A 16,706-nucleotide genomic window follows, 5' to 3' on the forward strand; every position below is an offset into this window, starting at 1 on the left:
CTTTCCTGCACGGCGGAAGCAGGAGAGAAAGAGCATGACAAGATAGGCAGGGGAGGGGAGGGAGACTATGAGCAGGAGGGAGTGGGGAGCAGAAGCGGGAGGGAGTGAGGAGCAGGAGCATGGAGCAGAAGTGGGAGGGAATGGGGACCAGAAGGGAGGAAGCGGCGAGGTGAGTGGGGGGAAAAGCGAAGAGTAACCAAAGCGGGGAGCAAGCAGCAAGCAGACAGGCGCGGGAGGCAGCAGCGAAGAGAAGCGCGGAGCGGGGTAGTGTTGGGGGTGGGCTAGAGGTGGCGGTCGCAGCCACTGGGGATTTGAGTTCATTTCTTTTTGTGATAAATTGAGTAGTGCCATCTTTACTACTGGCAGCTGCCAAAAACGTTACAGACAGTGAGTTTCAGTGCATGAGGCTGCATTTACGCATGTGCAAGTACTGCGCCATCTAGTGGCTGCATTGTCAGCAAACACAGCCTTGCATTAATCGTCAGAGTTTGCCACTTGTCATGATTGATGTTGAGGGCTTTCATTTCTCTTTTGACAGCAACCTTGAATCGAAGCTTTAGGCACCTGCTCTTGGCACAGGCTACCTCCCTTGATGATGTGGCCATCTTCCATCTTGTACACATGCCCAAGCTAGTGAAGCCTTCTTTCCTTGATTAGCGATAGCATACTTGGCATATTTGCCCTGGAAAGGACTGCTTCATTGGTGACTTTATCTTTCCATGTGATGCATCGTAGACACCAGCAACAGAAGTTATTGAGACTTTTTTCTTGGTAGGTGTAAGTTGTCCAGGCTTTGCTGCCATACATTAATGTGCTGACAATACAAGCCTTGTAGATAAGCATCTTGGTCCTGCCTGTCAGTTTGTTGTTTCTCCATGCCCGTTTTGTTTGTCGGCCAAAGTTGGTGGCTGCTTTTCCAATGCGTGTGATGAACTCTTCAGCAAGAGACAGGTTGTCTGTCACCATAGATCCCAGATAGCAGAATTTGCTGCTTGCTTTAAATGGTGTGTTGTTGAGTTTGATCACAGATGGAAACACAACAGCCTGTCCCATAACGACAGTTTTCTTGACACTGATGGTGAAGGGCGAACATGACAGAGGTATGGAATTGCAATCCATGAGCCTTTGAGCTGGTCTTCTGTCTGGGCAATTAGTGCAGCATTATCACCATACAGGAGTTCTCTGATCAGGCCATGCCACACTTTGGCTTGCAGTCTTGATAAGTTGAGGAATTTCCTGCCTGATTGTGTGTGGAGGTACATTCTTTCCATATCAGCAGGGAAAGCAGAGGGCAGGAGTACAGAGAAAAGGCTGCAAAATAGAGTAGGGGCTAAGACTGTTCCACCGCATTCTCGATCTCAAAACTGTCAGAGGTGGAGCCGTCAAGCTAATGGGGTCATGGATGTCATCATGGAAGGACCTTAAGACTGTGAAACTTGGGAGGAGAGCCGATTTTCTCTAGTATCCGGTAGAGGCCCTTCCTACTCATGGTGTCAAGTGCTTTTGTGAGATGCACAAAAACAAGGTCGAGTGGCGTTTGCTGCTCTCTCTACTTCTCTTGAAACTGATGTGGGGAGAAGATCATGTAGCACGAGAGGAGGGAATAGTAAGTCATTAGGTGGGGTCAGATTAAGGGAGAAAGCAATAAAAGTCTGAATCAGGGCTAATGTGCATGTATGTGAATGTACGGAATGTGGTTAATAAGACTGGTGAGGTACAGGTGCAGATTGCCATGTGGAAATATGATATGGCTATAACAGAGACCTGGCTCAAAGCAGGGCAGGACTGAATGTTAAATATTTCTTGATACAAAGTGTTCAGGAAAGATAGGAAAGGGGAAAAAAGGGAGAGGGGTGGCAGTATTGATTAAGGAGAGCATTGCAGTACTGGAGAATAAAGATGCCCCAGAGGGGTCAAGGACGGAATTTGGCTCGAGCTCAGGAACAAAAAAGGTGTCGTTACATTGCTCTGTGTTGTCAATAGGCCACCAGCTAGTGGGAAGGACGTGGAGGAACAATTTGCAAAGAAATTACAGAGAGGTGCAAAAATTATAAGGTAGTTATAATGGGGGACTTTAATTATCCAAACATAGACTGGGATGATAGTAGTGTAAAGGGCAGTGAGGGGCAAGAGTTCCTAGAGTGTGTTCAGGAAAAATTTTTACAACAGTATATTGCAAGTCCAACGAGAAAGGAGGCACTGCTAGACCTGATTCTTGGGAATGAAGTGGGCCAAGTGGATCAAGTATCAGTAGGACAGCATTTCAGGGATAGTGATCATTGTATCATAAGGTTTAGGCTGACTGTGGAAAAGGACAAAGAGCATGCAGAGTAAGAATAATTAACTGGGGAAGGTCAACTTCAGTGGGTTAAGAATGGAGCTGGGGCGAATAAATTGGGGTCAAAAGCTGGCAGAAAAACCGGTAGATGAAGAATGGGCTACTGTCAAAGAAGAGATAGTTCGGGCACAGGCGAGGTATGTTCCCTCGAAGGGGAAGAGTAGGGCAAACAAATTTAGAGCTCCCTGGATGACAAAAGAGGTAGAGATTAAGATAAAGAAGAAAAAGTGTGATTATGACAGATGCCAGGTAGAAAATACTACTGAGAACCAGGCTGAATATAGAAGGTTCAGAGGGGAAGTGAAAAAGCAAATAAGAGAAGCAAAGAGAGAGCATGAAAAGAGGCTGGCAGCTAACATTAAAGGAAATCTCAAAGTTTTCAATAGGCATTTAAATAGTAAAAGGAGTGGGGCCAATTAGGGTCTAGAAAGAGGATTTAAACATGGAGGCTGAAGGCATAACTGAAGTTAGTGGCTAATTTATTTATTTAGAGATACAGCACTGAAACAGGCCCTTCAGCCCACCGAGTCTGTGCCGACCAACAACCACCCATTTATACTAACCCTGCAGTAATCCTATATTCCCTACCACCTACCTACACTAGGGGCAATTTACAATGGCCAATTTACCTATCAACCTGCAAGTCTTTGGCTGTGGGAGGAAACCGGAGCACCCGACGAAAACCCACGCGGTCACAGGGAGAACTTGCAAACTCTGCACAGGCAGTACCCAGAATCGAACCCGGGTCCCTGGAGCTGTAAGACTGCAGTGCTAACCACTGTGCCGCCCTAAAACAAAATAGTGAGAGAACAGAAGAGGACGGCTAATGGATGTTTTTTGGGCATGGAGGAAAGTTTGTATTGAAGTTCCCCAGGGATCAGTATTAGGAGCCTTGCTTTTCCTGATGTATAGAGAGCACAATTTCAAAGTTTGCAGATGATAAGAAAATTGGAAGCATTGTGAACTGTGAGGAGGATAGTGTAGAACTTCAAAAGGACATAGACAAGTTGGTGGAATGGGCAGACAGGTGACAGATGAAGTTCAATACAGAGAAATGTGAAGTGATTCATTTTGGTTGGTTGAACATGGAGAGACAATATAGAATAAAGGGTACAATTCTAAAGGAGTTGCAGGAGCAGAGGTATAGCCTGGCTTGGATATAAATTGAAAACCCGACCCGACCACAGCCAACCCAAACCTGAACCGAGCCAGAGCCCTTTAATTTTTTTAATCGCACCCAACCTGACCAGACATGAATCTCCTTCATCTGTTCTGGCAGCAGGCTATTCCGTCAGCTGGAGTTGTGGGATATCATGGGTAAGCCTGATCCTGTAACGTCCCGGAAGCAGTGTCCAGCCCAACCTGACCTGAACCCGACACGTGTAGTCGGGTCTAGTCGGTTTCGGGTTGGGTAGCCAGGCTTTAAGCAGAGGGACCTGGGTGTATATGTGCATAAGTCATTGAATGTGGCAGGACAGGTTGAGAGAGCGGTCAATAAAGCATACAGTGTCCTGAGCTTTATTAAGAGGGCATAGAGTACAAGAGCAAGGAAGTTATGTTGAACTTGTATAAGACACTAGTTCGGCCTCAGCTGGAGTATTGCATCCAGTTCTGGGTGTGCACTTTAGGAAAGATGTGAGGGCATTGGAGAGAGTACAGAAAAAATTCACGAGAATGGTTCCAGGAATGAGGAATTTCCGTTAGGAAGATAGATTGGAGAAGTTAGGACTGTTTTCCTTGGAGGAGAGAAGGCTGAGAGGTGATTTGATAGAGGTATTCAAAATCATGAGGGGTCTGGACAGAGTAGATAGAGAGAAAATGTTCCCACTCGTGAAAGGATCGAGAACAAGAGGGCACAGATTTAAAATATTTGGGAAGAGAAGCAAAAATGACATGAGGAAAAACTTTTTCACGCAGTGATTGGTTAAGGTCTGGAATGCGCTGCCCCTGAAAATGTGGAGGCAGGTTCAATTGAAACATTCAAAAGGGAATTAGACAGTTATACGAAAAGGAAGAATGCGCAGGGTCATGGGGAGAAGACAGGGGAATGGAACTGAGGGAATTGCTCTTTCGGAGAGCCGGTGCGGACATGATGGGCTGAATGGCCTCCTCCTTCACTGTAACAATTCTGTCATTCTACTGTGGATCTGCCTGCTCTGAGGCCACATTGTGTCTCTGGGTATATTCTGTTGGCTAATCGATAGAGCCTCATTAGAATGACTCTGGAAAAGGCATTCCCAGTGACATTGAGGAGTGAAATGCCCTGCTAGTTGTTGTAATCCCCTCGATCGCTTTTGTTCTTGTATAACATGATGATACTTGGTGTCACGCATATCCTGTGGGATGGAGCCTTCTCTCTAGCAGAGGAGGAAGTCATGGCAGCAGGTGGGGCTTTAGAGACCTGAGTAACTCAGCTGATGTTCTGTCCTTTCCAGGCACTTCCATTGCTGCTAGGGAGTCATAGAGTCATTTATAGCATAGAAGGAGGCCATTCAGCCCATCAAGTCCATGCCAGCTCTCTGCGAGCAATCCAATTTACTTTTGAAATCATTGATTGTCTCTGCTTCCACCACTCTCGTGGTCAGTGAGTTCCAGCACATTACCACTTAATGGCCTTTTCAAGCTCAAGTAATGAGGGTTCTGTATCAAGCTTATACATGACTGGTAGCTGCAGAAGATCATCAAGCACAGGCAGAGAGATATCAAAAATTTCAATCAAGTTGGTCAGACAAGATCTTCCCTTAACAAATGGATGCTGACTATTCTTGATTTATCTGTGCCCTTCTAAGTGACAGTTTATCCTGGCTCTCAGAATTGATTTTAATATTTTGCCCAGTACTTTTTTTTTAGTCATTCATGGGATGTGGGCATCACTGGCTAAGCCAGCATTTATTGCCCTTCCCTAACTGCCCTTGAGAAGGTGGTGGTGAGCTGCCTTCTTGAACTGCGGCAGTCTCTATGGGGTAGGTACACCCACAGTGCTGTTAGGGAGGGAGTTCCAGGATTTTGACCCAGCGACAGTTGAAGGAACGGCAATATAGTTCCAAGTCAGAATGGTGTGTGGCTTGCAGGTGCCATTCCCATGCATTTGCTGCCCTTGTCCTTCATTGACTGTCAAGGGGAGATGGTTAGATTCTTGTTGGAGATAGTCATTGCCCGTCACTTGTGTGGCGCGAATGTTACTTACCTCTTATCAGCACAAGCCTGGATATTGTCCAGGTCTTGCTGCATTTCTGCACGGACAGCTTCAGTATCTGAGGAGTTGCGAATGGTGCTGAACATTGTGCGATCATCCCCATTCTGACCTTATGATTGAAGGAAGGTTGTTGGATCCCATTAGTTACACAAAGAGAAACGAAGTCCGACTGTAGCTTTAAGAAACTTTATTGCAGTACTTCTTGGTTACATCATCAGCAAAGCAAACACCAACAACACCTGGGCTCTTCTCTCCTCTCCTTTTCTCTTCCTTGTCTCCTCCTGCTTGAGCAGGGAAATCAAGCCTTTCTTATAGTTCTTCATACACATTAGTGACACCCCCTTTATGTTCCCAATTGGTTTACAAACTTTGCAGTTTCTTGGTGTCATGTCCTGATTGGGTACTGCCTTGTCACCTTCCCTTCTAGCAGTTTCTCATCCCCCTCCCCATCTCCTTGGAATGTTAATAGCCTATTGTATAGCAATCAGCCTATGAAGCGGCTTACAACTGTCCTGTTAGTTTTCTCCTGTTAGTCTACTCCTACTGATAAGCTGTCTGTGCAGCCCTGAAGCTATGAAGTCATTTCTGATAAGCTGTCCCTCCCTGCAGCTCCGAAGTTAGTTTATTAGTAGTACATGATTGATTAATTATTTCACCTTAAATGTCCCCATATTATTCTGTTCTCACAAGGTCATTGATGAAGCAGCTGAAGATGGTTGGTCTTAGGACACTACCCTGAGGAACTCCTGCAGTGATGTCCTGAAGCACATATGATTGACCTCCAACAACCACAACCATCTTCCTTTGTGCTAGGTATGACTCCAACAAGCAGAGGGTTTTCCCCGATTCCCATTGACTCCAGTTTTGCTAGGGCTCCTTGATGCCATACTTGGTCAAATGCTGCCTTGATGTCAAGGGCAGTCACTTTCGCCTCACCTCTGGAGTTCAGCTCTTTTGTCCATGTTTGAGTCAAGGTTGCAATGAGGTCAGGAGCTGAGTGTCCCTGGTGAAACACAAACTGAGCATCACTGAGCAGGTTATTGCTAAGCAAGTGCCACTTGATAGGACTGTCGATGACACCTTCCATCACTTTACTGATTATTGAGAGTAGGCTGATGGGGCAGTAATTGGCTGGGTTGGACTTGCCTTTCTGTGTACAGGACATACTCGGGCAATTTTCCGCATTACAGGGTAGATGCCAGTGTTGTAGCTGTACTGGAACAGCTTGGCTAGGGGCGTGGCAAGTTCTGGAGCACAAGTCTTCAGTACTATTGCCGGAATATTGTCAGAGCCCATAGCTTTTGCAGTATCCAGTGCCTTCAGTCATTTCTTGATATCACGTGGAGTGAATCGAATTGGCTAAAGACTGGCATCTGTGATGCTGGGGACTTCAGGAGGAGGCTACGATGGATCATCAACTCAGCACTTCTGGCTGAAGATTGTTGCAAATGCTTCAGCCTGGTCTTTTGCACTGATGTGCTGGGCACCCCTATCATTGAGGATGAGGATATTTGTGGAGCCACCTCCTCCAGTTAGTTGTTTAATTGTCCACCACCATTCACGACTGGATGTGACAGGACTGCAGAGCTTAGATCTGATCCATTGGTTAAGGGATCGCTTAGCTCTGGCGATCGCATGCTGCTTACGTTGTTTGACATGCAAGTAGTCCTGTGTTGTAGCTTCACCAGGTTGACACCCCATTTTGAGGTATGCCTGGTGCTGCTCCTGGCATGCCCTCCTGCACTCTTCATTGACCCAGGGTTGGTCTCCCGGCTTGATAGTAATGGTGAGTGGGGAATATGCCGGGCCCTGAGGTTACAGGTTGTGGTTGAGTACAGTTCTGCTGTTGCTGATGGCCCACAGCGCCTCGTGGATGCCCAGTTTTGCATTGTTAGATCTGTTCAAAATCTATCCCATTTAGCATGGTAGCAGATCCTCAATGTGAAGGCGGGACTTCGTCTCCAAAAGGACTGTGTGGTGGTCACTCCTACCAATACTGTCATGGACAGATGTATCTGCGGCAGGCAGATTGGTGAGGATGAGGTCAAGTATGTTTTTCCCTCTTGTTGGGTTCCCTCACCACCTTGGAGATATCTGTGCTCATCTAATTCTGACCTCTTGAGCATCCCTTATTTTAGTCACTCCATTGGTAGTCAGGTTTTCAGTTGCCTGGGCCCCAAGCTCTGGAATTACCTCCCTAAACCTCTCTGCCTTTCCACCTCACCTACCTCCTTTACCTACCGCAGACCCAGTCTAGCAGCTATGTCCTTTAGGACTCGGCCAGCTCGGTCAGTCGAGGTGCTACTGAGCCACTCTTGGTGATGGACATTGAAGTCCCCCACCCAGAGTACATTCTGCGCCCTTGCCACCCTTAGTGCTTCCTCAAAGTGCTGTTCAACATGGAGCAGTAGTGATTCATCAGCTGAGGGAGGGTGGTAGGTGGTAATCAGCAGGAGGTTTTCTTGCCCATGTTTGACCTGATGCCATGAGACTTCATGGGGTATGGAGTCGATGTTGAGGACTCCTAGGGCAACTCCCTCCTGACTATACCACTGTGCTGCCACCTCTTCTGGGTCTGTCCTGCTGGTGGGACACAACATACCCAGGGATGGTGATGGCAGTGTCTAGAACATTGTAAGGTATGATTCTGTAAGTATGACTGTTAGACTGTTGCTTGACCAGTCTGTGGGACAGCTGTCCCAACTTTGGCACAAGCCCCCAGATGTTAGTAAGGAGGACTTTACAGGGTCGACAGGGCTGGCTTTGCCGTTGTTGTTTCTGGTGCCTAGGTCGATGCTGGGTGGTCCATCCCGTTTCATTCCTTATTGACTTTGTAGCTGTTCGATACAACTGAGTTGCTTGCTAGGCCTTTTCGGAGGGCATTTAAGAGTCAACCACATTGCTGTGGATCTGGAGTCACATGACAGCCAGACCAGGTAAGGACAGCAGATTTCCTTCCCTAAAGGACATTAGTGAACCAGATGAATTTTTACAACAATTGTCAATGGTTTCATGGCCATCATTAGACTAACTTTTAATTCCAGATTTATTTTTTATTAATTAATCTCAAATTCCACCTTCTGCTGTGCTGGGATTCAAACCCATGTCCCCAGAGCAATGCCCTGGGTCTCTGGGTTACTCGTCTACTGCGGTTAGATTGACTGGCCTGTAATTATTCGGTCTATCCCTCAGTCCATTTTTAAACTAAGGTACAACGTTAGCTGTCCTCCAATCCTCCGGCATCACACCTGTATTCAGTGAGGACTGGACAATGATGGTCAGACCTTCCGCTATTTCCTTTCTTGCTCCTTTTAACAGCCTGAGGTACATTTCATCCAGCCATGGTGATTTATCAACTTTCAAGGATGCTAATTCCATTAATACTTCCTCTCTCCCTATGTTAACCACATCCAATACTTCACACCCCTCTTCCTTAACTATAATATCTGCATTGTCCCCCTCTTTTGTGAAGACAGACGCAATGTATTCATTAAGAACATTACCAACATTTTCCGCCCCTACACATAGGTTACCTTTTTGGTCTTTTATGAGCCCTACTCTTTCCTTAGTTATTCTCTTACTCTTAATGTATAGATAAAACATCTTTGGGTTCACCCTGATTTTGCTTGCCAATATTCTTTCATGCTGTCCCTTAGCTTTCCTAATTTCCTTTTTGATTTCAACCCTCCACTTTCTATACATCTCTCAGCTTTCTGTCACATTGAGTTCTCTGTGTCGGACATAAGCTTTCCTTTTCTGCCTTATCTTACCCTGCAAGCTCTTTGACATCCATGAGGCCCTAGATTTGGCCGTCCCACCATTTTTTTTTTTGTGGGAGCATGTTTACTCTAAACCCTTTGAATGCCTCCCACTGTTCCAACACTGATTTACCTTCAAGTCGTGTTTCCAGTCCACTTTCGCTAAATCACTCCTCAGCTTAGTAAAATTGGCCTTGCCCCAATTGAGAACTCTAACTCCTGTTCTATGCTTGTCCTTCACCATAATCATGTTAAAACTGATTGAATTATGATCACTACCACCAAAATGCTCTCCCACTGCCACTCCTTCCACCTGCCCATCTTCATTCCCTTAATGCAAATGGCGACACCAGCTGTGGGGGCAGGAATCTGCCACCAGAATGACGTAGTTTCAGAACTTCCCAAAGCAGGCGCCAGCCCTCAAACAAGACGTCAGCAGAGATCATCCTGTACCACCAGCAAGGTACAACTCCATGTGTGGCACTTGCAGCAGACTTTGCCTTTCCAGAATTAGCTTGTTCAGCGATCAAAAGAAGTGATCTCATCTGGCATCAAAGTTCTGAGGCTGCATTCACATCATCTCTCACAAATGGAAGGATGCCAATCATAGAAGTAAGTAAATGGGAGACAAGAGGATAGAACAAAAGGGAAAGTCTATAATAGGATGGAAGACAGGAGATCAATGACAAAAGGGATGATGGTGCAAGGCAAAAATGGGTGATAATGGTACAGGAAAGAAACAAAAAATGTCTGGAAGAGATGTAAATGAGAAAGCAGAAGCATTACTGACAAAAACAAAACCAAAAAACACAAAATAAAATGCGAACAGAGGTTATGATCTGAAATCTGAACTCAATGTTGTGTCTGGAAGGCTGTACAGTGCCTAATTAAAAAATAAGGTGCTGTTCCTCCAGCTGACTTTGATCTTCACTGGACCAGTGTACGAGGCCATGAAGAGAGGCCAGAGTGAGAGTGGAGTGGAGAAGTAAAATGATAAGAGACTGGAAGCTTGGGTTCACCCTTGCAAAATGAATGGAGATGCTCTGCAAAGCGGTCACCCAATCTGCGTTTAGTCTCCCCAGTGCAGAGGAGACTGCATCATGAGCAGCGAATACAGTACACTAAATTGAAAGAAGTACAAGGGAAAGTATTGCATCTCCTATGCTTGCATGGGATGGTGCCATAGGAAGGGGAGGGAGGAGGGGTTTTGGGGGTTACGTAGACCAGGATGTCGCAGAGGGAAGGGTCCATTCAGAATGCTGAAAGGAGAGAGGGAAAGATGCATTTGGCGATGGCATCACACTAGTGGTGCCAAAATGATGGAGGATGATGCGTTGAATCTGGAGGCTGGTGGGGTGGAAGGTGAAGACAAGGGTCCTACCATGGTTCTGGGAGGGGAGGGGAATGGGTAAGAGCAAGTGCGGGAAATGCAACGGACATAGTCAAGGGCCCTGTCAACCACAGTAGGGAGCAACATCCTCGGGAAGACATATTGGACGCACTAATAAGGAAGATTGCATCGTCAGAACTTATGTGGCAGATCCAGAAAAACTGGGAGCAAGGAATGGATGGAATGAATCGAAAAATTTTAAACTAAGTGCTCAAACTAACTAAATGATATATAATACGTGTGTGTGTGTATCACACAAAGGTTGTGATATCAGAAATCTCTGGATACCTTGGTTGCTACAATTTTTCATATTTTAGATTATGTAAATTCATAGTCCTAGTGTAACATTCTGTTGGACGTTTGCTGAAAAGCACAATGAAATTTGTCACTGTAATAAAACATTTTTCATGTGCATTGTTCTGGGCAGATAGTTATTGCCCATCTCTGTTCACCTTTACATGATACACACATCTCTTGTCGAAATAGCAGACTGACGAGTTATTCCAGCCATCTGCCAAAGGTATTCTGCAACAGTACCACATCACTACTCATCTGGCCTCTTTGAGACCATGTCTTACCGTCACATCATCTTTTCTCAATGGTCCTGCATTGGCTACTAGATGGCATTCAGAATAGCAAACTTGGTTGAGCTTTATTCTCACTAGCTCAGGCACTGTGAGGCAAATAGTGCTCCCTACACTGTGGCCTCAGAACAAACCAGTAGCAATGTGTAATTAGTCAGTGGGAGGTATAGGAAAGCATTGCCCAGGTGACTCTCCCTTTCTGTTGCATCCATTCCCTGATTCTCTATAACAGTGCTACCAACAGTGGCAGATACCCTTGCTGGTCAGGTTGATTCAGTATATTATGTAATTGGGAAGGATGGGGATGATGAATAAAATTATTAAAACAAGGCATATGCTGAATTTGCTATTTGCTTTCATGGTGCTGTCCTGTAGGTCAAGACATGGCAGAACTGGACCATTTTCTGAACTGAAGTCTGATGCTCATCATTGAATGACATTCTGATGAAACAAGTCATTAAAAACTGAAATAACAGCAAATAAAACACTGGAATACTTACATAAAACACAACTTTACGAAAAGCAAAATAGGTTCAGAAGAAACCAAAAGAGAAAGAGGGCTCATTGACTTCATGGTGAAATGAAAAGATACTTCAGTTACTAATATAGCGGGTGCTTTCTAACCATCAAAACACTGATGTTACAGGAATGCTTTCATAACTCATTTTATACTTTTTCTTGTCACATTACCTTAGTCCACACTGAAAATTATGAAATATTAATGCCAACTGCTGCAAAGGAGTTAATGAAGCTACTTGGGTTGCTTAAATAACCTTAACACTTTTATTTCCTTTTTCTTATGCTCATCATAATTTATCTATTGAAGAGGTATATTCCCAACCTCATTCCATTTGACCTCTCTGCACATTCTCAGTTGCACAAAATGGTTTCTTTGCCAAATTATTTCACTATCCAAAAGCAAAGTTTGATGAGCAAATTTCTTCTCTGAATTGGATTTTACAGGACCACATAAGGAGTATGAATCCTTTCGCAGCAGAATTTATTATAATGGAAGGGTTGAGAAGATAAATCTGATATTTAATTACAACAAAAGTTCCTTACATGGCATTTAACAAAAAATACATTAGTGATAATTTACATTTTTATATACATTGTGTACAGTTATCACTCCACAAGATATATTTCATAACAAATCTGAAAGAATTAAAGTCCATAAATCTTAATAATTTAAGATTTCCATTTTAGTGCAATTTTCATGTATCTTAACCCTAGCACTGGACGCAAATACAGTTCGTGAAAGCATTTATATTTCTAAAATAACCCAGTTTAACTGCTTTATGTACATAATTTTCTTCATCCCTGTCAATGTACAGATGTGTTCTCTCTTCCCCCATTACAATATATTTTCCATAGATTTTAAATTTACTTTTCTCAAACTTGCTGCTTGAATAGTATAAAGTCAAAATTTCAAAAATGTGTAAGCATGGAACATTTATTAGTTCATAATCCAAAAATAATGTAAATACAAAATTAAATACTTATCTTTGGTGCAAACATGCTCTTATAATCCTCCTAGATTCATAAACGTATACATATCTGTATAATTACAGAGTATCTTTGTATATTAAATTTAAATATAAGCAAAGCTATAGGCAACACAAGAAATACTTGTATTCAGAATGGCTTGCATATTTTTGGCAACTGAATAGAGTTCAAAGTCCCTGAACTTCAGGGGCTAGATTCTGAGAAAAACTGGTAACCAATTGAGAACAACAATCATTCTGCCTTCAACCTTATTAACAGTTAATCCTTCAAATAGCAATTTCCTCTGGTAGTTTGATAACCTAAGCAATAATAATAAAGGAAGCAGTCAAAAAAAAACTGGTGATTATTGCAAAAAAACATATCTGCCATGTACTTCAAAATGTAACATAAATTGCAAATCAACCATTTCTCATAAGCTTTTCAGAATGAGACCCCAGGGTGTAACCTTTGATATGATTTTACTAAAGCTGTTGCTAAAAGGGGGCGAATGAAGTGTCATGTAATGGTTTAAAATTTGGCCAAGAACAAATGGGAAAGTTCAAAGGCTGGAATGCTTAAGACTCATTTCTCAAGGTCATCCTTGGTATCTTAATATAAAATTGATAAGCAATGAGAAGTTTGTGCACAGTACAAGGTTTCCCCTCTAAATGCCTTCATTATTGTGCTGGACTTCTTATATGAGTATCAATTGACTGTATGGGTGTCTGGGAATCCTTTACGAAATGACCTTTGCTATCTCTGCTCAACTTGGTTTTTAAGATCAATTTTGTTCTTGCCCACTTCATTCACAGAATGCATCAAGGACATGAAATTTTACAAACTGCACAAAATAGAAGATAGAAAAGCAAACTGAAATCACATGTCAGTGTCTTCCACAAAGTATTTTCCTCAGGGAACAAGTTGATGTATCACAAAAATAAGGAACAAAAAAGCATCACAAAAATAGAAAGACATGGATAAAGTAACAAAAAAAGTTCACTTAGTTTATGTGTGTACAGAGTTACAGAAGAACTTTGCTAAAACAGTTTCACACCATTTGCAGAGAAGTAGAAAAGTAACCGATATGATCCAAACAACTGCTTTGCAGGTTTAATATTATCTCAAACATAACCTGAATTTGGAGATTTCTTTGCTAGGCTTTTCCTTCCTGGTCATAAACACACTTCAGATCATGGGATTCCTCCACCAAGTGGACAGTTAAGGCTAAATGTGCTGGCATGGTTTACTGTTGTACTGTAAAATGGGTCAATGCTTGCTTCAGCTTTGCTGCAATCTAGTAGGAAATAATAAAAATATCCTTAATTGAAACACATTTCAACAATGTGCCCTCTTCCTTCAAAAGCTCTTTCAATAAAATATGGGGTTATCAATTAAATCTTTCACTAAGCGGCCTTATGGAAAAGATTGATTTTCTTTCCTAAAATATTACTTTTGTACATTTGTTCTTTTTTCCTCTCTACCCATTCTTCAAAATTATGCCCTCTTTAGTCATCAGCAGTCTAACATACAACCACCTATCAATTCCATTCCTCTGGGTGGCATGTTTGCAGGATACAGGAAGGGATTCCTTTGCAGACTATTACATAGCATTACATATAAATTACAACATGGAAATATGCCATTTGATCCAAGTCATCCATGCTCGTGTTTATCATCCACAAGATCTTAATCCTAATCTCATTCTGTGCTGTTCCTATTTTTGTTTAATTCCCTTTCCTTTAAACACATATCTAAGCTATTAGTATGATCTCTGCTTTGATCACTAACCCTGGAAGTGCATTCCACAGCTCCAAAATCCTGTGTAAAAAAAAGTTTCTCCTTAATCTGTTGCATTTAACATATATCTATTTGCCCTTGTTGTACACCACTCAATCACTAGAAACTGTCTAATTCTATCTACTCTCTCATTTCTTCATAATTTTAAACAGCTCTATCAAATTAGCTCTTAAATCTCCTCTGCTCTAACTCAAACAGTCCAGGTGCGGCAAGGTAGGACAGGGCTGGGGAGGTGCAATTAGGAATGAAATTTTCAGAACAGATTGAATGTGACCATAATTTAAATGGTGGCAGGTGGCACCTGGAATGAAAGAAAACAAGACATTTATCATGCTAGCCCATAGAATTGCTGTGTCTAGAAATGGGAAAGGAACCAAAGCAGATAAGAAAAGTAAACATAGGAAACACCTCAGCTATAGACATCACAACACTGGAGGGGATGAGAATGGAACTAGGGAAAATAAACTAGAAAATATTACTGGCAAACACAGATAGATCAATATATACCTCTACAATGACCTGAAACTGGCTGCCCACAAGGATGGTGTTAGCAGAGAAAATCAATTACTTCAAAAGGAAATTAGATGGTCACAAAGGAAATAGACCTGCAGGGCTACAGGGATCAAGAGTGGAGTGAGACTGATTGAATAGCTTAGTGCGGAGCCAGCATGGACTCGATAGGCTGAATGGCCTCCTTCTGTGCTGTAAATGACTAAAATAAGAATGAATTAGTGAATAATGAAATGCCATCGAAAAATAAAGATGTAGCCTGGGATTTTGTGTGGCCCCCCCGATGCAGGTTCAGAGGTGGGTTTGGGGGGGGGGGGGGGTGGTGGAGTATCGCAACAGGTGGTGAAGGGGGTAGGGTGAAGGGCCCGTTGCCTCCTTGTTGCCAAGCAATCTTCCCGGGGGCGAGATAGGCCGACGACAGCCTTCCTGTCCAGAGGCCAACTGAGGCCCTCAAGTGGCTTATTAACAACCAATTAAGGGTCTCTGCCCACCATTGCTGGGATCTTACCAACGACAGGGGGTGCCTCCACCGCGCGGGAGGACGCCTTGCAACATGAGGCGCTCTCCCTGGGGGCTTTGGGTTAGGGATCCCTCCAAGGAGGACCCTCACCAGGAACAACCACCCCCGGACCCCCCCACCTCTTCCGCCTGGACTACACGACCACCTCCCCGGGGCCTTCCAGACTGGCCCCAGTGACTTCGTCTCACCTATCTCTGGTCTGGGGTTGTGGTGCTGGGCCTGGGTCTGAGGCCTCTGCAGTACTGGCAGTGGCCACTGCTCCTGGTGGCGCTGCAGATATTGCTGAGCTGCTGGCCCCCTGATTGGCCTGCAGCTCTTGGAGGCAGGATCCCCATCTTTAAAAGGGACGGGGATCCCACCTCCTGATACTTTGATTTAGAAAGACTGGTGGATTGATCCGGGTTGGGGGGGGGGGGGCACGAAAAGGCAGAGGAAGGGTTGTCCCTGCCTTTCGATGTGATACCGGGAGCCCCACCTCCAGCTCAAAATCCTGTCAATTCATTAATATCCTCTTATTTTGTTGCAGTCATCCTCAGCATTAACTATTTGTTAACAGCCACCAAGCCTAATCCCACTTTTCAGCTTTTGGCCTCTAGCGCTGTAGGTTACAGCATTTCAGATGCACATCCAGGCATATTTTAAATGAGATGAAGTTTTCAGCCTCCACCACTCTTTCAGGCAGTGAGTTCCACACCCACACCACCCTCTGGCTGAAATTTTTTTTCCTCATCTCCCCTCTAATCCTTCTACCAATCACTTTAAATCTAGGGCTCTAGCCACTGACCCCTCTGCTAAGGTAAAGCCACTCTATCCAGGTCCCTCACAATTTTGTACATCTCAATCAAATCTCACCTCAGCTTCCTCTGTTTGAAAGAAAACAATCCCAGCCTATCCAATCTTTCCTCATAGCTGCAATTTACTAGCAACATTCTAGTAAATCTGCTCTGTACCCTCTCTAGTGCAATTACATCCTTTCTGTAATGAGGTGAGAACTGCACACAGTACTCAAGTTGTGACCTAACTAATGTTTTATATAGTTCCAGCATAACCTCCCTGCTCTTACATTCTATACCTCGGCTAATAAAGGAAAGGATTCCATATGCCTTCTTAATCATCTTATTGACCTGT

General features: G+C 43.8%; 1 protein-coding gene across 3 annotated transcripts in view; it reads right to left on the reverse strand.

Moving 5' to 3' along the window:
* Nucleotides 1-12,026: 12,026 nt before the first annotated feature.
* snx9b (sorting nexin 9b) overlaps nucleotides 12,027-16,706 on the reverse strand; it is a 307,428-nt gene continuing 302,748 nt past the window's right edge. For all 3 annotated transcript variants that reach the window (XM_068044778.1, XM_068044777.1, XM_068044776.1), the window contains one exon: nucleotides 12,027-14,045. In XM_068044778.1, the coding sequence (XP_067900879.1) occupies nucleotides 13,995-14,045 (51 nt within the window). In that variant the 3' untranslated portion in view covers nucleotides 12,027-13,994. The remainder of the gene's footprint in view (nucleotides 14,046-16,706) is intronic.

Source organism: Heterodontus francisci, chromosome 13 (assembly GCF_036365525.1).
Source record: "Heterodontus francisci isolate sHetFra1 chromosome 13, sHetFra1.hap1, whole genome shotgun sequence".
NCBI classification, from domain to species: Eukaryota; Metazoa; Chordata; class Chondrichthyes; order Heterodontiformes; family Heterodontidae; genus Heterodontus; species Heterodontus francisci.